Source organism: Equus przewalskii, chromosome 24, assembly GCF_037783145.1.
Source record: "Equus przewalskii isolate Varuska chromosome 24, EquPr2, whole genome shotgun sequence".
NCBI classification, from domain to species: Eukaryota; Metazoa; Chordata; class Mammalia; order Perissodactyla; family Equidae; genus Equus; species Equus przewalskii.
The window spans coordinates 21,962,407-21,985,987 of record NC_091854.1 but is presented as its reverse complement, the minus strand read 5'-3'; the positions used below and the strand labels follow the sequence as shown (position 1 = coordinate 21,985,987).

Below are 23,581 nucleotides of genomic sequence, written 5' to 3'. Positions count from 1 at the left end.
GAGCCTCTGGGCGCAGGCAGCGAGGACAGCCTCGAGCACTCGGTGGGGTCCTAGGGCAGCCCTGGAACTGCTCCTTCCTTCAGGCGGGAGTATGGTCAGCTATGCCGGGGCGCGGAGGGGACTTGAGGGCGCTTCTGCGCAGGCGCGTGCCGCCTAAATCTGCCCAGGAACTAGCCAAGTCCTCTTTTCGTTCTCGGACATGGTGAGTGAGGGTGTATTTGGCACTGCTGTCCAGACGGGTCGGGGAGAGACTGGTTAGGATAATGTTGAGCCCTCAGTCACCATACAGTGGTTTGCCAAGTATTGGAGAATAGTTGGGTTAAGACACGGGCTTTGGAAGGTTTCTTGAGGGCTCCGAGAGGATGAAGGGTTACTCAGCGTTTTCTGCAGACTTCGCGGGCCCAGTTGCTGCTTCTCATTTTACCCAGGCTTCCTCCTACCCGGCGGGCCTCGGGATTCAACAGCCCGATTTCTTAATCCCGCAAAGAAGCCAGGCCGGTTGGTGGTTCTTTTTTCCTTACGTATATAGAATTCTTATGGCTCAAAATCCTTAGAATCATTAGAGATGTGATCTTGTTGAACATCTAGTAAATTTTAAATGGGGTCTTAAGGAAATTTACTAGTACGTAGTCCTTTTTGGTAATTGTTATGACCTACTTAAAGTGAGTGCAATGCAGTCTCCAGCGCAAAGATCTAAATAAATGCGAGAAACAAGGCTTCTGGGGCCTTGTTGCAAATGCGGAAACAGACTAAAGCTGGAGAAGATGAGGCTAAAGGGACTGACTGCTCCCTTGATAAATTGAACAGCTTTGGGGGTGTGTAGAGGTGCTTTGAAACCTGAATTTCTAGGATTAATAAACTTTCATTAAAGAACTTAACTGTAAATTATGGGCTAGCTAGGTTTTTATTTTAATGTTTCGGCTTGCTTTCTGCCACATGTAAACGGTAAGTTACCCTGAGTTGGTAAGTTTTCATAGTTTATGGTGTTTATTTTACTTATCTCTTCAAGTGAACGATAACAGATGAGGGTAATAATTTTTTGGGTCGATGATGAGCCGGCATGTATTCTGAATCTAAAGTTGATTATTACTACTTCAGCTCTAGAATTACTCTGAGACCTGAAAAATACCTGAACCTGTACAGGGCTTTAGTGCTTAAGTTCCTTTTAGTCAGATACTTGGCAATTTCTAAACTGGAAGTTTTTGTATAGCAAGATGAAATCAAAGTAAAAGGTTCACATATATATTGAATAGATACTACGGCGTCAAACATTAAAAGATAAACATTGATGAAATCACTACCTTTTTATTTTGAAAGGGTACACCGCAGAAGGATGTTATTATCAAGTCAGATGCACCTGACATCCTGTTATTGGAGAAGCATGCAGACTATATCGCATCATATGGCTCAAAGAAAGACGATTATGTATGTAAGGTTTTATGTTGAAAAATGTATTTTAAAGGAGTTAGACTATTCTGCATAAGCAGTCAGTCTAGGTCAGTATTTGTGGCCCGTGTTTCTTAAAAATTGTATCCAGCTCCTGCATGCCAAGGACTGAATTTATGTCCTTGAACTTCACTGAGTGTGCCTTTGCATATCTGAGGTTGAGGGTCAGTCAGAATTAACAGTGGTCCTTACCAATACTTATTTAGAGGGCTTGACAAAGTAGATTCCCCTCCTGCTCCGATTTGTAAGAGGTTTGAGGTACAGAACAGATTTTTACTGTTGTAGTTGAGGTGATACTTTCAAGGTCAATGATGTGTTGGCATGTATTATCTGAATTTATGGCTGATGTGTAATAACACTTTAGCTCTAGAATTACGCTGAGACCTTGAAAAAGCTTTGCCTTGAGTTTTAAACTTTGAAGAATAGTTTTCCTCTCTGGGACAGTCTTAGAAAAAGTAATGAACAACTCAACTGAAAGTAACTATTTTCCCCTGTAGTATCGAGACAGCTCAATTATCTACCAGCTTGGAAAACACCTAGTATTGATGAATTCTTGACTTAAATGTGGTAGGTTCCCACAACGTTGTATGGCTTTGTTAGGGCCATGTTTATTTTTTTCCCTGGATGGCTAAAGGGTTAGAGGATGACTTGATTCCTGCCTTTTTTTTTTTTTTTTAAAGATTTTATTTTTCCTTTTTCTCCCCAAAGCCCCCCCAGTACATAGTTGTGTATTTTTAGTTGTGGGTCCTTCTAGTTGTGGCATGTGGGACGCCGCCTCAGCATGGCTTGATGAGCTGTGCCATGTCCGTGCCCAGGATCCTAACCGGCCAAGACCTGGGCTGCCGACGTGGAGCACCTGAACTTAACCACTTAGCAACTGTACCAGACCCAATTCCTGCTTTTTTATCTAGTGCTCACCTGCTGATTGTTTAAACCCTAAGTTTGGGTTCACAGCAAACTACCAAGACCACCTGTGTGATTCAGAACCTTTAAAAATGTAACACTTTGAAGACTAGCAAAAACTTATTTCTGTACTCTGTTGTGTACCAGTTTTTATGTCTCCTTGATTAGCCACTGTTAGCTATTTTAACCTTTGGCGTGCTTTGGCCATTTTGATTTCCAAGTAGTTAGGTCATTTGCTAATAGATAACAGATTTTGTACAGAGTCCGTATATTAAAAGAATGGATATCTAATAAATACGTTGTACATACTCTAAAAGAAATGTCCTCAAACTTGAAAAGGGTAGATCTTTTATTAGCTTATACTTTGTCTCTTTGGAGAGATTCAAGCCCTATTTGTGTTAATTACAGATGAGTTTATTGTAGGCTTCTCAGATAAATGTTTGACCCCCCCCCCCGCCCCCATCTACAAATCCGAACTTGCTACTGATAGGATCAAGTGAATTAAAAAGAAACAGTATGGCTAGTTAGCTTTCTGTGTTCAATCTCTAACCCTGCGTCAGTTCAAACTGGCACATTAAAGTAATTGTGTATTTTAGGAATACTGTATGTCTGAGTATTTGAGAATGAGTGGCATCTATTGGGGTCTGACCGTAATGGATCTCATGGGACAACTACATCGCATGAACAGAGAAGAAATTCTGACGTTTATTAAGTCATGTCAACATGAGTGTGGTGGAATAAGTGCTAGTATCGGACATGATCCTCATCTTTTGTACACTCTTAGTGCTGTTCAGGTAAATAACTAATTAAAATTCAACAGTCTTGGTAGTGTATTCTCTTACCTGAAAGGGGAATTTGAAACCAGGTATTAGGAAGGTCACAAAATCAGTATCTATGTCAAAAAGTTACCCGTATCTTTTCAAATGAAGTCTGTATTCTGCAAGGTCAGTGATGTGATGGCATGTATTAACTGAATCCAAAGTTGATGTAAGTTCTAAAATTACACTGAGACCTTGAATGGTAAAATGTTGATCAACAGTATATGTAAATATTTGAAAATCACTAGGTGGCGTTAAATGTTGTAACTTTTGGTGTTATGAAGATCCACAAATAAGGGTTTAAAGTCTTCTGTATATGTAGGTTAGTATAAAGATTCTTGGAATGCTAAGTTAAAATTTATATGAGAAAAATAATGCTTTATGGTTAAATGTTTGGGTTTATTAATAATACCTATAATTTTATTGCATGGAAGATAGTCTTCGTGTTTGAGAAAAGTTCATGATGTACGTAGACCAGAGCACTTTGCTTGCCTGACAAGTTAAGAGGTAGCTGAGGGAGAAATAGAACAGACTTAGCAGTATTGAGGTTTTTTTTTTTTTTAACATGGTCTCTCTTTGTTACAGATTCTTACTCTGTATGATAGTATTAACGTTATTGATGTAAATAAAGTTGTGGAATATGTTCAGAGTCTACAGAAAGAAGATGGTTCTTTTGCTGGAGATACTTGGGGTAATGTCCATTTAATCCATGCTACCGAAAGTACCAATGTCCTGTTTGGTGTTTATTGTAGTAATAGGCTTTGTTGCAAATTTTAAAGTACAATGCATCAGAGGTTTTGCTAATAATTTATAAGGAGATTTTTTAAGTTTTTCATTTTTTCAGGTCCCACTAAGCAGCTGGTCTAACTGGAGTTAATGGTCTGCTGGCAGTTCCAGCATGCACTGTGGTAGTTATAGCAGCATACAGGAGCACTGGAACAGAGGGGGCCAGTCTAAAAGATAAGGTAGGTGTCTTTTTTTTCCCCAGTATTTGGTGACTTTGTAAAGTTTTTAAAAAACTGCTTACTGGCAGGGGAAAAATATTCAAAAAACTTTACAAACTTACCGAATATTTGAGTGGAGGGAGGGAATAGTATTTTACTTGATAAATGTAGATAATCTCTGCTTTAGGGCTGAATACAGTGCAGGCCTGGAGAGACCAGCTGCTTCATGGGATGTGAAAATCTGCTTTTATATAATAGGGTAAGTTTATGTCAATTAGAAATTGACTAGTCCTTTTGGTTCTGTTAGTTAGTTACCTTTTCTTTCTGGGCGCTCTGTAAGCAGTTTAAGATAATTTACTGTTATTTTTGACAAAGCATTTTTCTAGTTCTTGGTTTCTTTAGAAGTAAAGTGATTTCACTTCAGATGTGGCTTTCCTTCTGGTGACCTAAAAGTAAATGTTAAACTTTTGAACTCTGGAAATTTAACCATGTTAGTTATACAGTGTTTCTTTTCAGTTAACTTGCACCATTATGATCAGAGACCTCTGGTAACACTTAGGTTTTTTTGTTTTGATCCCGTTTTGCTTTTAGGAGAAATTGACACAAGATTCTCTTTTTGTGCAGTGGCAACTTTGGCTCTCTTGGTAAGTTTTGAATATTGTATTGGAATGATGAAGCATCCATGATTACTCTGGAGTTTAATAGGCATATTTTTTTCTGTTTATAGGGGAAACTGGATGCTATTAATGTGGAAAAGGCAATCGAGTTTGTTTTATCATGTATGAACTTTGATGGTGGATTTGGTTGCAGGCCAGGTTCTGAATCCCATGCTGGGCAGGTAATTTATTCATGTAGATTAAAATGTAGTGTCAATTTTGAAAGGGATAACCAATTTAGTAAACTGGGAAAATTAATAGCAATTTCAGTGTCTGTTAAATTTGAATGAAGTCAATCTGACTGAATGTAATATAATATGGGATGTTACTTAAGAATTGTTTAATTGCTGGTTAAGGAAGGTATTTTTACAATAGTTTGATTTATATGCTTTCCTGCCTTGGCGGAACCCTCTGATCCAGGCAAGCATAAGTAGGTTTGTAATCACCAAAAGTACGTTTTGATTTTCTGTTAATTTTTAACTAAGCAAATGAAAACATTCTCTTCCTGCCTATTCTGAATGCCTATTTGCTAGTGCCAGAGAACATTGTATATATATGATTGTTGAGTAAAATTTGCTTTTATCCCTGAAGAAATTGTGGGAATAGTATTTCATTGCAGAATTGAATGCTAGTAATAGTATACTTGGTTTTGTTCAACTAGTCATGTGATATTTACTTGTTTCCAATTCTAACTGTTCAATTACCAGCAAATTTTTTAAACAAACTGGAGTTTTAATAATTTGAGTAGTTTTTATCACTATTTTATTATTGAAACATTATTATACACATGTACTTTATGTCTGTAATTTTAGATCTATTGTTGCACAGGATTCCTGGCTATTACCAGTCAGTTGCATCAAGTAAATTCTGATTTACTCGGTTGGTGGCTTTGTGAACGACAGTTACCGTCAGGTGGACTGAATGGAAGACCAGAAAAGGTACTGTTTCGTAAGATAAACTGTTCTAATAGCTTTATAACCTGGAGTGAGTACCACTTTGTCTTAGATTTTTCGATGTTGCTCTTGTAAATTGATAATGAGCTTAACTTCCTCCCGTTGCCAATTTTTCCGTTGTACCTCCTTAAAAATGCCCTTGGCAAAAGTAAAACAAGTGGGGTTGAAATGCTTACTAACCCTGGTGTCCATTTAAAAGACACTCTTGAAGAAAAGATGTACATGGTACCTTCGGATACTCTTTTTTTATGACAAAGGTGCCTCTTGGTCTTCCCTGTCCTGAAGTAGACGCATGAGTTATCTGGCGAATACAAAATGGCAAATACTCCAAGGAGGAAGTGTTAGTAGTGTGGCTTCTTTGGCTCCCACTTTGTCTCTAGTCTTAATGGGCTGCACATAACTCAGGATTTCAGTGGTGACCCTGGAGATTTTAGTGGTGACGCCTAAAGCCTAGAAGGAGGAGATCTTCTTGGGCCCATACCAGTGTCCAGGGCTGGCACAGTGACTTCACGTGGGGCAGTGGCACCTAATTGGCCAACAGTATGTCCCTGATCTCAGTGAGGTCCTCCTTGAAGAACACAAAGCCCTCATTCTCCGGAGCTGGATTGTTCTCCAGCTGCCCGCAGATGGCCTCGTGCATCATGGTGTTCTTGCCCATCAGCATTACACACAGCCTTCCTTCAGAAGGACGTGCAGATCTGCTGCAACTGCTTGGAGCTCACACTGTCTGCTCCCATGATGGAGCGTTCTGAATAATCACTCAAAGGTTGGATGATCTTGAGGAAAGTAGTTGGACTTCCAGGTCATGCTGCCTTCCCTGGGCATCACAGCAGTGTGTCAGGGTTTGCTACAGGGTTTAATGGTGATGTCACTCACACATTAGCTTTAAAATATATTTGTATTCAGACATAATATGAATTCTTAGAAGATATTTTTCCCTATGCTTCTGAAGGCCTTGTATTTTTCAGGCATTGAAATAAAGCTATTTCTTCAAAATCTCTTAATTCTGGACCTATGCCAGGCACTTGATCGTGCTTTAAAAACTTAGTATCTGGCAGCAAAAGACTGTTGTTAAGTGAACACATGCATCTTATACAGGAGTCTCCATGTGTGTTTATGAGTGTGAAAGGACAATGGGTTTGCCCAGAAAAAGATTTTTAAAAATAGGTTACAAAATTTTCATTCAAAATTTTTAGTAATTTTTTAAGGAAAAAGTCAATTTTTGACATTTTGATTTGGAGAAAGGAAATTACATTTTCCTTCACAAGTCCATAGTCCTGTTAAGCTTTCACACATTATGGGTCTTAAGAGCTAGGTAGTAAATATTTTCAGCTTTGTAGGTATATGGTCTTGTTGCAACTACATTAACTTCCCTGAAGAGCAAATGCTGCCATAGGCAATAAGGAGTGAATGGGCCTGGTTGTGTTCCAGTACAGTTACTATGGATGCACTTGTATTTTATATGATTTTCCTGTCACAAAACTATGTAAAATGTTTAAGACGATTTGCACATACAAAAAGCTGGTGGGGCCGGCTCAGTGGCACAGCAGTTATGTTCACATGTTCTGCTTCAGCGGCCCAGGGTTCGCTGGTTCGGATCCCTGTGTGGACCTAGCACTGCTTGTCAAGCCATGCTGTGACAGGTATCCCACATAGAAAGAAAGTAGAGGAAGATGGGCATGAATGTTAGCTCAGGACCAGTCTTCCTCAGCAAAAAGAGGAGGATTGGCAGCAGATGTTAGCTCAGGGCTAATTTTCCTCAAAAAAAAAGAAAAGCTTCTGTTGTAGTCTAGATTTGACCCAAGGGCTATATAGCTTTTGTTGGGCCCATGACCTAAAATGTGGTAGGGCATGGTGGTGCTTTCATCTGGGTCATTGTATTTTTAACTTTGCTTGCTCAAGATATCCAAGTTAAGGGGGCCATGGTGGGGGTAGGGGGGTGGTGGTAGGTAGGGAAACACCCACAGGTGGTTTCTAGTTAAAGTCTAATGAAAAACCTGGGCAACTTTGAACAATTAGAAAATGGTCTGGGGTGGGGATTGCCAAGAACCTGCACTTAAAATCTAGGGCAGCTTCTAATGTGCCTGTGAATGACCCAGGGATCTTGTTGACATGATTCTTTCTCAGCCTAAGCTGGGATCTTCTGCATTTCTTAAACTCAGGTGGCCATGGTTTAAGGAGCCAGGTTTTAGGTGATTTTTTAAGCAGGTATGTTAAAAAGTGCTGACCTACCTGGACAGCACTTGTTGAAAATGTGCTACCTAGGGAAATCATGTATGTACATCACGGTGGATTTCAACTTTACTGCCAGCCTCTTGGATAAGGGGCTGAGTTAGGCATTCATCGCAGATAGAAATAAAAGCGGATGGATGGTTGTCACTGAGCACTGAAACTCAGACATTTAGCATGGGTTTCTGTGGATTGGAGTGTGTGGTCTTCTCTTTTCAAGTGATTATCTTTATTTCTAAGCAATCATATTTATTAATTTCAGCATTTCAAATTGCATGTCAGTATATCCTTTGATTTCCGCCCCTCCTCCCCAATGTTTAGAGAGTAAAATTGTGGCAACTTTCTGTGGCTTTTTTCTCCTCCTAGTTACCGGATGTATGCTATTCATGGTGGGTCTTGGCTTCCCTAAAGATAATTGGAAGGCTTCATTGGATTGATAGAGAGAAACTGCGGAGTTTCATCTTAGCATGTCAAGATGAAGAAACAGGAGGATTTGCAGACAGGCCAGGAGATATGGCAAGTATATTTCTGACATGTTCATGGAAGTTAGATTGTCGTTGTTGGTTCGTGTTACTTTTATGATTCTAAGCCTTTCCAGACTTAGAAATGGAAAGTATTCCAAGTCTTGCTTTGAAAGCTGGATACTTTCTTTGTAGCTTTTTCTTTTTTCCTGAGGAAAATTCTCCCTGAGCTAACATCCATTGCCAATCCTCCTCTTTTGTATGAGAAAAATTAACTCTGAGCTAACACCTCTGCCAGTCCTCCTCTGTTTTTTTGTACGTGAGCACTGCCACAGCATGGCTGGTGGAGTAGGTCTGTGCCTGGAATCTGAACCCATAAACCTTGGGCTGCTGAATCGGAGCGCACAGAACTTTAACCACTCTGCCATGGGGCCGGGCCCAATTTCTTTGTAATTTTTATTTGAGAATCTATGAAGGATATAAAACAAGTTTACAGAAATTTCTCATCACTTACTGCCAAAATTTATTTTATAGTAAAAGTCCTGTGTTAAAAACAACCATAATTTGAAATCGTTTTTCTTTAGAAATCTTTAAGCATGCATTCAAGTAAAGGAAATACAATAGGCTATAAATAATCATTCAGAAGCAGAGTTTTAGAAGTTTACATTTTGTAATACTCTATAAATTCTTATTTTTTAATAGGTAGATCCTTTTCACACTTTGTTTGGAATTGCTGGATTGTCACTTTTGGGAGAAGAACAGATTAAACCTGTTAGTCCTGTTTTCTGTATGCCTGAAGAAGTACTCCGGAGAATGAATGTTCAGCCTGAACTCGTGAGCTAGATTCATTGAGGCAAAAGTTGCTTAGTATAGTTTTTGCCATCTTAACATTTCTGTATTTGAAGTGCTTATTAAACTTAAAAATGACTATTATGTTAATATTTTGTATGAATTGTGTTAATTTTAATAAATTATGTAGTTATTATACATATTGTAAAATACAGACCTTTATTGTATCTTCAACTTTAGATTTCCTCCTGGAATGCTATCATTCTGAGTACAGTATTTTATGCATCAATGTATTTGTTATTTGTATGTCTCTGTAACAGCAAACTTTGTTAGCTGAAGAAGTTTTCTGTTCTGCTTGACTTTTCTCATGTGCTCCCTTTATATGTTTTGTAACGATAGTTAATGTAAATTGGTCTGTCAGTGAGAATGTTAACTGAGAAAAATTGATAAATCCCATATATGAATTAAAAGATGCACAAAAATAATGGCTGTTGAAATTTGTGAATATTTCTTAGGTTTATGGTTACTCTGAGTTCGTTACAAAGTAATACAGGTAAATGACAAGTCACTATCTTAGAATAGGATTGTAATCTGAGTTACACTTTGTTCTCATTTTTTAACATTTTGTGTCAGAATGCCAGCTATTTACCCAAGAGACTTACCTTTTTTTCCCCTCCTAATAAGGAAACAACTTGATACTTGACATCACATTTTTGAACCTGTGTTTTCAAGAAAGACTAAAATGAGCATAACCATTCTCAAACAGTTTTACATTTTTGGTGAAAAAATATTTTAGTGAACGCTTTTCTTGAGATGGAAGTTGAAGTTTTCTCAAGCATGTTTGCTGTACTCTGTAATATGTAATAGTCATTTTAAGAGTAATTTTACACATTGAGTAATGATTCATTTAACACGTTGACCAATGTCAACTTTAACATCTTGAAAATCGGTGCTTTTATGAGATTCTTGAAGTGTCTAGCATTTTGACAATTAACTAAAGAGTTTGGGCTGAGTTGCCACTATTTTGTTTTCTGAAAGTTTGGAAGTCATTGGATGGAGCATAATCTTTTTTAAATGGTGTCATTGGAAATATTTGAAGAGAGTTTTGAGGACTGCAGTCACTGCATGTGGGTGAACTATGCTGTGAATATCTGATTATTGAGATACTTAAGGGTTGTATGAATTCAGTGATGGTTTAAATGAATGTCTTCTAGTAATAGTATCCAAGTGTACAGTCATGGGCTGCATAATGACTTTTTGGTCAACAATGGACTGCATATGCAGTGGTTATTCTATAAGGTTAGTACCATATAGTCTGGGTGTGTAGTAGGTTATACCATCTAGGTTTGTGTAAGTACACTCTTGATACCTGCACAACGATGAAATTGGCAAATGACATTTGTCAGAACATATCCCCGTCATTAAGAGACGTGACGGTATGCTTCCCAATCCTAGCATCTCTGAAATTGGTACTATTTCCATATTCTAGAGAAGTAAACAGGCACAGAACTTAATTTCCCAAAGGCGGTCATTTGATGCAAAGCTAGTTTGAATTTGTGGTCTGTTCTTATGCATACCTCTGTGGAAATCACAGCACTAGAAATTGAAAGATTGAGAACTGAAACTATCCAAGAGGTCTCATCCATTCTTTGGTTCCTACTTTACTGTGCACACGGCCATGTGCTTGCTGGGTGAAGGGCAATCTTACAGTGATGATGCAGGCTGTGGATATTTAAGCTGTGAGAGTGGCTTTTCTGTATTTAGCCAGAAGACCCATGTTAGATGGTTTGCTAATGTGTGAGCATTGAATTTGTTTTCACCATCTTGTAGGCACCCGGTGCATAGATAGTTTCTTATATTTAAAAAGAACATAGTGTATTTGGGTGTGTATAGGAAATGTTAAGCACCAAACACCCTGCGATGAGGGAAGTAGGGTGCTATGAGAATAATGGTGCCACCAAATCGGATGGTTATTTGATGGACGCTAAAGAATTCCGTTCTGCTGATATCTGAAGGTAAGTCAGGATGAGGAGGGCTGCACCTAAGATGAAGCTCATAACCAGGTACTATGCGAGGTGGTGGGACTGGGAACGGCTCGGAGTACATTCCTAGCGTGGCTGGGGAAAGGTGAACGGACCCGGCGAGCTGGGGCTCTGCGCCTGCGCTGTGGGAAGCGCCTCGGGCCGGCGTCCTGCGGCTCCGTGCGCCTGCGCGCCATCCTCCCGCCTTTTTCCGTGTTGTCTGCCTTTGTGCTCCACGACGGGACGCTCGCAGGTCTCGTACTTTTGGTGCCTCGGGAGGCCTGTGAGGATGCTGAGGCCTGAGATGTCGTCATCCTCGCCCTCCGTTCCTGTGGTTTCCTCTTCGGCAGTGGCTCGGTCACAGGGTCCCCGCTACAGTTTCGGATTCCGGGAGACCTCTGGGAGCCGCTCTTCGGCCCCGGCCTTCTCTGCGCCCACCCCTCCCGGCACGTCTGGGGCCGCAGGCGACCGGAGCAGCAGCAGCAGTCTCCCTCGCCTCCCGCCGAGCGCCGGGCCTGCTCGAGGCAAGTGGGGGGCGGAGGGGGCGGTCCCCGTGGGCCGGGATCCGGGATCCGGGGAGCGGGTGGCGCTTGCCAGAGGACTCAGCCGTGCTTCGGCTGGAGGGTGAGCACCGGTGCTCTGGGAATTCGAGGGACCGTCCCGCTCTGAGGCCGGCTCGAGTGACTTCCGGCGTGCTGGCCCTCTCCCCGCCCCTCCGCGGGCCTGTGACAAAGGACGTGTGGGGATAGGACCCGCGAACCTCTTGGCTGCTGAACTTAAGTCTCCAGGTCCTTCTTGGACGGGATGAGAGTAGATTAAATTTAACATTTCATCTTATTCAGGTGATTAATATGTTTACTGTTAAAAAACGTATGTTCTTCAGGGCGAGTTCAACTCGTTTATTTTATATTCGGCCGCTCCAGTCATGGCGAAACCGTCACACAACGTTTTCACACGACGCTGCGGCTCAGCGGTAAAGTAACGAGTGCCCAACGCGGTGGTCGCTTTTCAGTTCGTCCCTGGGACGTTCCTGCGGTATTTGATGTTCTTGACCAGCCTTCCCTTGAACTCTTTTCTTTTTTAAGATTTTATTTTTTATTTTTCCTTTTTCTCCCCAAATCCCCCCAGTACATAGTTGTATATTTGAGTTGTGGGTCCTTCTAGTTGCGGCATGTGGGACGCCGCCTCAGCGTGGCCTGACGAGGGTGCCGTGTCTGCGCCCAGGATCTGAAGCAGCGAAACCCAGGCGGCTGCAGCGGAGCCGCCAACTCAACCGCTCGGCTCCAGGCGGGCCCTTCTGGAACTCTCTTACTTTGCTTTCCACTCTGCCTTGTTTTTCACCTGCCTCCCAGACAACTGCTATACTCACCCTTGTTAGTCCCAAACGAGTGGTTTGTCCTTAGAGTTTTTTTCTAGGCCACTTCTACCTGGATGTGATTATCGCCACAGCTCAGATGCCGTCTGTGCTCCAGATTCCTGCGTCAGACTGTCTTGTGGAGTTTCTAGTGAGAGACCCAAGGTCACCTCAGGCTCACTGTGTGATTAATTGAACTCATCTCTCTGCAGCTCCTCCTTGTTTCTTTTATCTCAGTCATTGGGTTTTCTAAATCTTAAACCTAGAAGACTTCAGTAATTCAAGTATTCCCTCACTCACAACATCAAATAGTTAACAAGTCTTGTCTTTTTCTTTTAAACGATTCTGTCCCTTTCTCTCTCTGTGCCATGACAGACCCTCATAATTTTATGTCTGAATTATTTCATCAAACTGCTAAGGATTCCTTCTTGCCAGCTTACTTACGGTGTCACCAGAGTCATATGGAAAATGAAAATCTTATGTCCCTTGCCGATTAGCATAAATCAGTGGCTCTGTATCTGCAATTAAAAAATCAAACTCTTTAGAGGATATCCAAGGCCATTTGGAATCTATTTCCAATCTTTACAGCCTTATTGCCCGTTGCTTCTTAATATTTACCTTATTTTCTAACCTAACTGAGCTACTTGTGTTCCTCCAAGGCAACATGCGTGTTTACATTGTCAATATAATCCCCTCTTCATGAAATGTTTCGTCACTCATTTATTTTCAACAATATTAATAACATCCACTAATTAATGAGCACTCCTCTGTTCTAGCATCTTACTGGGCATTTGGTATCTCTGATCCTCACAATAATTCTGCACAGATTTTACTTTTGTCCCCATTTTACAGAGGGAGCCAAGGCCAAAATAGATTAAATAGTTATGTTAGGAGCTGAGGATAAGAATATTCTGTGCTCTCAAAGAACTTATGGTTCAGTAGGGAAAATCAATAAGTACGCTTTAAAAAGGTAAGTATATTTGAGGTATTTACAGATTTTTCAGGTATTTCTAAGTAGGAGAACAAAAGTGGCAAAAGAAATTCTGCAGAGGAAGTTCAGCTTGAGCTGATATTGAAGGATAAGTAAGACAAAGAATGTCAGCTAAAGGGAAGGAGGAGAAAAGAAACTAGAGAGCATTCTTTTTTTTTTACATTGGCACCTGAGCTCACATCTGTTGCCAATCCTTGTTTTTTTTCTTTCCTTCTCCCCGAGGCCCCCCCAGTACATAGTTGTGTATTCTGGTTGTGAGCACCTCTGATTGTGCTATGTGGGATGCCGCTACAACATGGCCTGACGAGCGGTGCCATGTCCCTGTACTGAGGATCCGAACCAGTGACACCCTGTGCCGCCGAAGCAGGGCGCACAAACTTAACCATTCAGCCACAGGAATGGCCCCTAGAGAGCATTCTTAAGAAAGAGAAATAAGTGCAAAGACACAAAAGATGTATGATATAGTATTTCACGCTTGTAGACTGCAAATAATTTTGTTTGGCTAGAGCAGGAAGGGTGATCTGATATAGATAAACTTGGAGTGCTTGTAGAAATTCCATCTGGGAGGCAAAAAGGTTTTGTCTGCCATGCCAACAACAGGTCTCTCTGGCTTTGGTGATTGGAGAGATAGTAATACTATTTCCTGATAAAAGGAATTTTGTAGGAGAAGCGTTAGAGGGAAAAGCATGTCTATTCTGTTATAGACATGTTGAGTGTGAAGAAACCTCTGGGATGTCCATATTCATATTAAGGCAATTGAATATATGGATCTAGGGCTAAGAAGAGAAACTTGAGAGAGAAGATTTGAAGTTACCCAATATTTGAGCCCAGAGTGGAGAAGATAAAGAAGATACAGCAAAATAGAGATCAAGGAAACTGGAGGAGAACTAAGAGAAGTTTGAAGAAGGGTCTTAGAGTCTAAAAGTAACCTGAGGGGCCGGCCCTGTGGCTGAGTGGTTAAGTTCTCACGCTCCGCTTTGGCAGCCCAGGGTTTCGCCGGTTCGGATCCTGCGCGCAGACATGGCACTGCTCATCAGGCCATAGTGAAGCGATGTCCCACATGCCACAACTAGAAGGACCCACAACTAGAATACACAACTACATACTGGGGGCTTTGGAGAGAAGAAGGAAAAAAAAAACTTAAAAGTAATCTGAGAACAAGAAACAGCACTTTCATTGTCTCCAGTTTCTGGTAACCACTCCTTTCCTCAGCTCCTTTAAGCCTAGGGATGGTAAAGGAGCACACTGTGTGTTGGTTCTACACACTTCTTTGTGATGATATCCTTACATCCTCTCTAGACCTTTGTAAATATTTCTTTTATCAAACTCCCCTTAAATTATCCTAGTTTGAATGTGTCATCTGATTCCTGCTGGGACTCATACAGAGAAGTTAGATTTTATCTGATAGTGGATATGGGGAGACACTGAGGAACTGTAAGAAAGGAGAAATTTCTTTTTCAGAAAGATCACTGGTTATGAGATGAAGAATGGATTAGAGAGGCATAATACTGAAGGCAAGGAGAACAATTAGGAGACTTTTACAAAAGGCCTGAAGAAGCTATGAGCTTAAAATGGGCTGGTAGGAGTAGAGATGGAGAGAAATTTTAGTGATATTAAAAAAAAGAATTACATGACTTGGTCACTGATTGAGTGTTAGAACTGATGAACTAGGAGTTAAGAATGACTCCTAAGTTTATGACTTGGGTGACGGGGTACAAAATGGTACAACTGACCATGACTGGTAATAAAGAATAAATTTTGAGGGAAAGATAATGAGTTCACTTTTGGATATTTAGAAGTTCTGGAACAAATCTAAATGTTTATATCCAAAAGGGAGTTAGATATAGGGACCTAGAGCCACACTATCTGATATAACTTTCTGTGATGATAGAAATATTCCATATTTGAGGTGTCTAATATGGTAGCCGCTAGGCAAATGTGGCTTTTGAGCATTTGAAATCTGGCTAGTCTGACTAAGGAACTGAATTTTTTATTTTATTTAATTTTGCTTTATTTACTTGGAGTAGCCACATAGGAGTAGCTACTGTATTGAACAATGCAGGTATAGACCTAAGAATGGTTTTTGTATTTTTAAAGGACTGAAAAAGTAAAAATAATTTTTATTTTATTTTCTTATTTTTTAAAAAATGTTTCCTTCTTCTCCCCAAAGCCCCCCATTACATAGTTGTGTATTTCAGTTGTGGGTCCTTCTACTTGTGCTGTGTGGGATGCCACCTTGGCATGGCTTGATAAGCAGTGCTAGGTCCGTGCCCAGGATCCGAACCAGTGAAACCCTGGGCCGCTGAAGCAGATTGTGAAAACTTAAGCACTCAGCCAAGGGGCTTGCCCCAGAATAATATTTTTGACATGTGAAAATTGTATGAAATTCAAATTTCAGTATCCAGAAATAAAGGTTTATTGTAACACAGCCATGCTCATTCATTTACATATTGTTTATAGCTGCTTTCCTGTGATAGTTATGGTGTCAGAGCTGAGTAATTGTGACAGACCATATGGCCCACAAAGCCTAAAATATTTACCATTTAGCCCTTTATTAAAAAGTTTGCTGACCCACGGTTTACAAGGTAGGAGAGGAGTTATATAAGGGTTTTGGAGTTGTCGGGAAATAGATATGAATAGAAACCAAGATAATAGATGAGATGCCCAGAGAAATGTATAATGGTGATTTGTGAGAAAAGGTGAAAAAATATGGAACTCTGGGAAGCCAACAGAAAAGAAACAGACAGAGGAAAAAGGATCTGGCATAGGAAACTAAAAGCAAATGATATAAGGAGAATCAAGATAGAGTGTTGTCATAGAAGTCAAGGGGAATAGGAGAAAAGAGCCCCAATGTATATTTTTAAGAACTTCTATGTTCCAAGACACTATGCTAGGCTGTTTATGCATGCTCTTTCAAATTTTATGACACCCTGTAAAATAGGTAATATATCAATAGGTAAGTACCTAAACAAGGAACTGAATCCAAGTGAGTATAAAACTCTCTTTATACCAATTGTATGGGAGGAGAGAGTTTGAATGAAGAAGTCAACAGAGGAAAAGAGGTCTCATAATTACTATACAAAGTAAATGTATCTGGTGTATTGAAGATTAGAAGGTAGTTTATGATTTCAGCAAGGGTAGTCTCAGTGAATTTGTAGAAGCCAAAGCCATATTAACATGCACTTTTCCTTATATTTTAGTACAAGATTGTTTATCAATAATGTCATTAAATTTGTCGTAATTAGTTATATTTTAAAAAATCATCGATGAAATTTTATAGAAAGTGAATATGATATAAATTATAGGGATTAATACATCATTGCATAATTCTGAATCTTTAAGAACTGATACTTAATTTTTTGAATTTAGGTTCATTCTTTGGAAACAAAAGATCTTATGCAGAAAACACATTTGCATCAAACTTTACTTTTGGTACGAGCTCATCTTCTGTACGAGATAGTAATTATCCTCAAATGCTAAAAACTCCATTGTCTGTTGGAAATCCCCAGGGATCAGGTTATAAAAGTTGGACACCGCAAGTGGGATATTCAGGTAAAATGAGCGTAATATTGACCTAGATGACCTTTTGAAACTTTTAAAGTTTTGTAAATTGTAAATTAAGGTGGTTAAGTTCATTTGAAGTTATTTGTAACTGATATGGATGACTGAAAGATAAATACATCAGTTTACCCATATCCATAATTGAGGCTAGGTTAATAAGTCTACATAGTGTCTGATATTGTTTGTTAAATGCACATCTACATTATTTTAACCGTTCTGACAAAACAGCACAAGAAAGAGAAAGCTCTCCTTTTTGTACATGATATTTATTTAAATCTAGAAGTTTATCCTGATAATACTATTGACTGTTTTTTTTTAATACTTAAATTTTAGTTTTTCTCTAAAACTACTAGATTTTCTTGAGGGAAAATGAGTGAAATAGGTCTACATATGTAAGCATTTTCTAAAGTACATATAGTGGTATTTCTTGGTTACAGGGTATGTGAATGTGTACATTTACAAGATAATGACAAATTATTTTTCTAACTATTCTACCAACACACACTCTTAGTAGCAATGTGTGAGAATTCTTGATCTACATCCTCTCCAACATTTATTATTGTCAGACTTCTTAATCTTTACCAGTCTAGCAGTTGTAAAATACTACCTAATTGTAGTCCTAATTTGTATTTTTCCGGTTATTAAGAGGTTGGTGTTTTTTTTTTTTAATTGTCTCTCTTCTCTGCTGTACTATAAACTCCATGAAGGCAGAGATTGTAGCAGTCTGGATCCAGTCTGAAGTAGAACCATACAGTGATTTAAACGGGAGAAACTTAATGTAAAGAATTAATTAAACCATGATTAAAGAATACCTATAAGATATAGAAAAGTCTATAAGCCACTGTAGGGCTGAGGGGACTCCCAAGACAAGTCCCTCTCTGGGACCCATCTTCAAGGCTGGGGTACAGATCTCACTGGAGAAGGTGAAGTTGAACCTGTTGAATGACAGATTGAGTAATGCCTACAGATTTGCCAGGCCAGTACTGGTTCACTGTCCAGGGCAAACAGGAAACAGGCAGGGTGGGAGAACTGTAGCCAGTGGCTGCCACATGGATGAACAATGGGAGTGGGCTCTGGTGTGGGCAGGAGGCCTGGGGCACGCAATCTCCTGTTTGGGAGGGTGGTGGCATCAAGAGGACTGTGGAAGACAAACTTGAAGAGAGAGTGAAAAGAGCAGAGGGAATCAGTATGCGCAGGAGGCCTGGAGTGCAGGATATCTGTATCAAGAGGGCTGTGGGAAGTCTATTACCATGTCATGCTGGGACTGTGAGATTGTCAACAGACAGCACATTCTGTGTGGCTGGGGCACATCACCACCAGACATCCTCATACTTACACTGCTGACCCACCATGCTGCAGTGGAAACTGCCTGAGAACGTTTCCTCGTACAAGGTCCCTCCAGTGCCCTCTACTGAGAAACTTGACATTATGCACACGTAAAGTAGAAATGCTTATAGGAATTCTGTCCATTATTTCAGAGCTTATATTGAAGGGTGAATTGGGAACTGAGTGACAATAAATTAACTGGCATAACTCTTTTGTCTACTCAACTGCCAAATATATCCTTCTACACACATTTGGACTCCTTTACAACAGAAAAAATGGCTCTGTATTTCTACCTAGTGATACATCTGTCCTTACAAGTGAGGGAGTTCTCACTCTTTCCCAAAATGAGGGGACTTATAGTCCCAACAGTCATTGTATATTAATTATCTCAAATTAATATCGAATATTAATTATCCACTGAATATTCTGTTACCTAAAGACTAAATTGTAAAGTTAACCTCCGTTAACTTATGTATAAAACTTTTTAAAATTGAAAAGAGAGAGAAAAAATTGGTTAGTTTATACAAATAAATACATGCATGTAACAAAGCATAGAGAAAATATCCAAAGCTACTACAGTTTTTATTTCTGTAATTGGTCATGAGCTTGTAGTTGATATCTAGGGCATCCTTCTTCCACTACCCATTCCATATTTCTCTTACTCTCAGCAATAAGGGTGGAATGACCCAAACCTTCATTCCTGAAGCATCTGAGTCCTTAGTCACCCTGCCTTTTTTTGGTTGCTGTAGTTTTTCATTAACCGTTACTATTGGAAATACTCAGAGGTATCTCAGAGAATCCCCTGGGTTCCGTACACAGTCCTCTTTGCCTCCATTGTGTATAGCAACATGATATCCCCTTGGTAATCAGGATCGACTACTCCATCCATAGATAACCCCCTCCCCGCTTTTTCTTTGCCATTTGATTCAGTAGTGTGAATAAGGAGCACACATGGCGAAATGGCCAGGTGGCAGTCTCATCTTCCAGTTTAGTGGATCCATTCTTGTGTCACCTGGTAGAACCAGTAACCTTGTGGAGACTAAGATCTCCAAACCAGCAGAGCTCAAAGTTACCAGAATGGGACTCGAAAATTCTTCGGGTAGGTTAGTAGGTTTGATAGTGAGAATAGCCCCTCCCACTTCCACCCCTTGATCCCTCGACCCATGTATTCTGGCTATGAGGAACACAGCATCATGTAATGGTCTGTGATTCATACTATAGAGTGTATCCCGTATGACAGAACTCCATTTTTTCAGGGTGTTGTCTCCCAATTGGCACCGTAATTGAGTCTTCAGTAAGTCATTCTGCCTTTGGATTAAGCCACACATTTCTGAGTTTTGGGGTTTGTGGTAAGACGTGTTGATTGAATGAGCATGAGCCCCTTGATGTACTTCCTTTGCTGTGAAATGAGTTCTTTGATCAGAGGCAATACTGTGTAGAATGCCATGATGATGGTGATGCTATAGAAGCATTGTGGGCAAGGAAGGCAAATCCATATCTAGAATATGTGTTTATTCCAGTGAGAACAAATATCTGCCTCCTCCATGATGGAAGAAATCCAGCATCATCAACCTACCATCAGGTGGTGGGCCGTCCTCGGGGGAGTGGTGCTGTTTCGGGCATTTAATGTTCATCTCTGCAGTTGGCAGGTTAGGCACTCAGCGGTATGGTTAATCAGGTCAGCCTTCGTAAGAAGAAGTTCATGCTGTTGAGCCCATGCATAGTCTCTATCCTTGCTACCATAGCCACTTTGTTCATGGGTCTATTGAGGAAGCGCTGAGATGGCTGGGAAAAGAGGCTAATTGACATCCACAGAGCATATCATTTGTCCACCTGATTATTAAGAGTCTCCTCTACAGTGGATGCCCTTTCGTGGGCATTCACATGAGACACAAATATTCTCAAAGTTTCTGCCCATTCTAAGCGATCCACCCACATACTTCTTCCCCAACATTTCTTGTCGTCATCTTCCAATCCTATTCCTTCTAAATCCCTGACCATCCAGCTAAACCATTAGCAACTGCCCACGATTGAGTCTAAATCTGTACTTCTGGTCATCTCTCATTCCAGACATGGTGGAGAACCAATTGTATTGCTCAAAGTTCTTCACAGATGAAAGATCAAAATGAACAAAACAATTCAAATAGTTGGAAGAAAATAGTAATGCATATCAAATATCAAATAACTCAAGGAAGGAGGAGTTACTTAGCAGAAAAGCAATGGAAGAAACTGTAAAGAAAAAGATTATCTATACAAAAGCAGAAGTCTTTGAGATATCAAAAAATCAAGATTGGTAGCAACTATAAATTATTGTCATTGATTTACAAAATTCTCAGAAAAACAGATTGAAGGACATTAAGAGCTAATAAAAATTGTATGAAAAGGGTATAAACATCTCAAAAGAAAATATAGAATACAAATGGATAGACTAAATGATGTTCAATTTTGATAGTAATTTTTGAAAATATAAATCTAGGCACCAGTCCATTAAATTATCCAATGATAATAATAGTAATAATAGTAATAGTGATACATTTCAGAAATTAGTAACAAGAAGGATACATTGATTGGTTTTTCTCATATACTGCTGATGGAATAAAAATTAGTATACTTCTGAAAAGAGATTTGGCAATATATATGAGATTTGTAAAAAATGATTTTCCACTGTTCCAGTAATTTGACTTCTAAGGATCTACTTTAAGGAAATAATAAGAGACCTAGAAGAAAGCTTTATCCACTAGGATACTCCTTATAGTATTATGTATAGCAGAGAGATTAACAGTATAAATGTTCTTTTAGAAGTTTAAGAGAGGTGTTTTCTGAGTGTACTGAATTTCCATTGAAACTTGGTATTTATTTTCCAAATAAGCATAAGAAGATCATATTCTGTTGCAGAACTTAAACTGACTTCTGTAGATCTAATATAAACTCAGTCACCATGTATAACATGGCTGTCGTGATGAAAGGGTTCTGAGATGTAGACACAATAGATTTTTAAGTGAACTCTTAAGTTGACTTCTGACTAAGCATAAATATACAAGTAATTTTGTAGGTATTATAATAAAAGAATTGAAAAGAAAAACAGAAGCTAGGTTAAGGAGAAAAAGGAGAGAAGACAGGGGGTATATTGAGAGGTTGACAAGGGAATAAAAGATAATTTAGCTTTTTTAAAAATAAAATTATAGGTGTTTTTAGTGTGACTTTTTTATTCCTTCATTAATAATGCCCTATATTTAAATAATTTCATGTACTTTAGAAAACACTTCTATATTATTGCATTTAATTCTTAGAACAACTTTGTGCAAAAGGTTTGGTATTTCTAGTTTACAGATGAAGAAATGGTAGTTTTAGAAAAGTTAAACACCTTACTTGAATATTCATGGTTTATAAGGCACAGATCTCAAAATCAGTAATATATGTAATGGTTAGGAGCACCAGCTGTGGAATCAAGCTAACTGAGTGCAAATTCTGACTCTACCGGTTCCATCCATGCCTCTCTCCTTATCAGTAAATAGAGAAAATAATGATGTCTGTTTGAGAAAGTTGTGACAATTAAATGAGTTGATCCAAGTAAAGAACTTAGAAAATTCTTTGCACATTCATAAAATATCCAACATTCCACAGATGTCTCAAAATTGGAGTTTGTAGTTGTATACTTTTATACTTTATGAAATGCATTCATATATATAATTCCACGTGATCTTTTCAGCCAGCTTTTGAGTTAGGCAAAGGAGTTATTACATTATATTTTTTGATTTATGATAATTTATTATGAAATAATTTGCTCAAATTCATATAGCTTTTTTTTTTTTTTTTTTTTTTGCTGAGGAAGATTTGCCCTGAGCTAACATCTGTGCCAGTCTTCCTCTATTTTGTGTGTGGGTTGCTGCCACAGCATGACTGCCGATGAGTCATGTAGGTCCACACCCAGGAACCAAACCTGGGCCACCAAAGCAGAGTGTGCAAAGTTCAACCACTAGGCTGTGGGGCTGGCCCTCGTTTAGCTTTCAATTACAGAATAAGATAAATAATTTAGATTTTCTGATCCCAAATTCAATATTCCTTTCATAGCCCTATTCCAATAAAATGCAAAATAAGACTATGTATAAACTTATTATTTCTAAATATGAAGTTAAGTTTTGACAGAATACTTTGAGAGTTAACATTTTTATTTGGTCTGGATATGAAAAGCTATGGTTTGATGCTGAAAAAATGATTATCCTTGGATATTAACAGCCATGTCCTAGACTCAGTGCTTTGGGATCTTATAAGAAAGAACTAGAAATTATTAATGTTTATACTTTTTCTTTTTTAAATTTTTTTAACAGCTACATCCTCATCTGCAGTTTCTGCACACTCCTCATCAGTTATTGTAGCTGTTGTAGAAGGGAGAGGACTTGCCAGAGGTGAAATAGGAATGGCAAGTATTGATTTAAAAAGCCCACAAATTATATTATCTCAGTTTGCAGACAACACAACTTATGCAAAGGTAAGTATTTATAATCCTATAAAATGGTTGATCTAGTGGGCAGTATGCAGATTTTTAAGTCAGTGCTTTCTTAATTAGTTTACTTTTTGGTAGAATAAAGGTTATTTACAATTGCACTAATGTAGGTTACTTTGAATTAAAATAATTGTTTTTCATCTTAACTTTTTGAATATATTTTGTCCTAAAAATAATGTTTTGCTGTTATTTGAACATTTCAAATTACTGTTAATATTAGTTTCTAAAATTAATATCTTCAAATTAATAATTCCTGGACTCATTCCAAAGATAATAAGTATCTAATAATGTTATCTCCAAAGGGTTTCTACTGATCTGTATTTGAATTTTATTTTCCAGAATTAAAAGAAACTGATGTCTTAGATCAGTCATAATTTAATCTCTTAACTTCTTGCCTTCACTTCCTATCACTCATCAGTTTGGGCTGCTGGCCTCTTGTTGTGAGAATTTGTGTGACTTACCAGATAGAGCTAGTATACTCCTAATCTCTATATTCTAAAAAGTTATCATTAAAAAATATGATATACTATGTTATCTTTGGTGTTTTATTTTTCTTTATTCATTTACCTAATTCCCTTCTCTGATTCCCTAGAATGTAGGCTTCCTTTTCATACCTAATAATTAA

General features: G+C 38.9%; 2 protein-coding genes and 3 non-coding genes across 10 annotated transcripts in view; all 5 read left to right on the top strand.

The window, feature by feature from the left end:
- The first annotated feature begins 37 nt into the window (after positions 1-37).
- On the top strand, positions 38-9,684 carry RABGGTB (Rab geranylgeranyltransferase subunit beta). 4 transcript variants are annotated; one of them, XM_008517752.2, is made up of 9 exons: positions 38-202; positions 1,318-1,425; positions 2,946-3,143; positions 3,753-3,858; positions 4,703-4,755; positions 4,839-4,949; positions 5,580-5,705; positions 8,316-8,465; positions 9,113-9,684. In XM_008517752.2, the coding sequence occupies exons 1-9, from the start codon at positions 200-202 to the stop codon at positions 9,251-9,253; spliced, it is 996 nt and encodes a 331-aa protein (XP_008515974.1). In that variant the 5' UTR covers positions 38-199; the 3' UTR covers positions 9,254-9,684. The 4 variants fall into 4 exon arrangements, with proteins under 4 accessions (XP_008515974.1, XP_008515975.1, XP_070447940.1 ...); XM_008517753.2 differs by having other exon boundaries at positions 63-202; positions 4,736-4,755; XM_070591839.1 differs by having other exon boundaries at positions 63-202; positions 8,316-8,469; positions 9,117-9,684.
- Positions 1,043-1,121, top strand: LOC139079206 (small nucleolar RNA SNORD45). The gene has a single exon (XR_011532578.1). It is a non-coding gene; the product is annotated as a small nucleolar RNA SNORD45 (small nucleolar RNA).
- LOC139079204 (small nucleolar RNA SNORD45) lies at positions 1,750-1,833 on the top strand. Its single transcript, XR_011532576.1, has one exon. It is a non-coding gene; the product is annotated as a small nucleolar RNA SNORD45 (small nucleolar RNA).
- Positions 3,293-3,364, top strand: LOC139079205 (small nucleolar RNA SNORD45). The gene has a single exon (XR_011532577.1). It is a non-coding gene; the product is annotated as a small nucleolar RNA SNORD45 (small nucleolar RNA).
- A 1,713-nt stretch (positions 9,685-11,397) lies between the features above and the next one.
- MSH4 (mutS homolog 4) overlaps positions 11,398-23,581 on the top strand; it is an 83,055-nt gene continuing 70,871 nt past the window's right edge. For 2 of the 3 annotated variants that reach the window (XM_070591837.1, XM_070591836.1), the window contains exons 1-3: positions 11,696-12,062; positions 16,935-17,117; positions 22,781-22,941. In XM_070591837.1, the coding sequence (XP_070447938.1) occupies positions 17,039-17,117; positions 22,781-22,941 (240 nt within the window). In that variant the 5' untranslated portion in view covers positions 11,696-12,062; positions 16,935-17,038. Of the gene's footprint in view, positions 12,063-16,934; positions 17,118-22,780; positions 22,942-23,581 lie in introns of all 3 variants that reach the window. The other variant, XM_008517751.2, reaches the window with a different exon arrangement.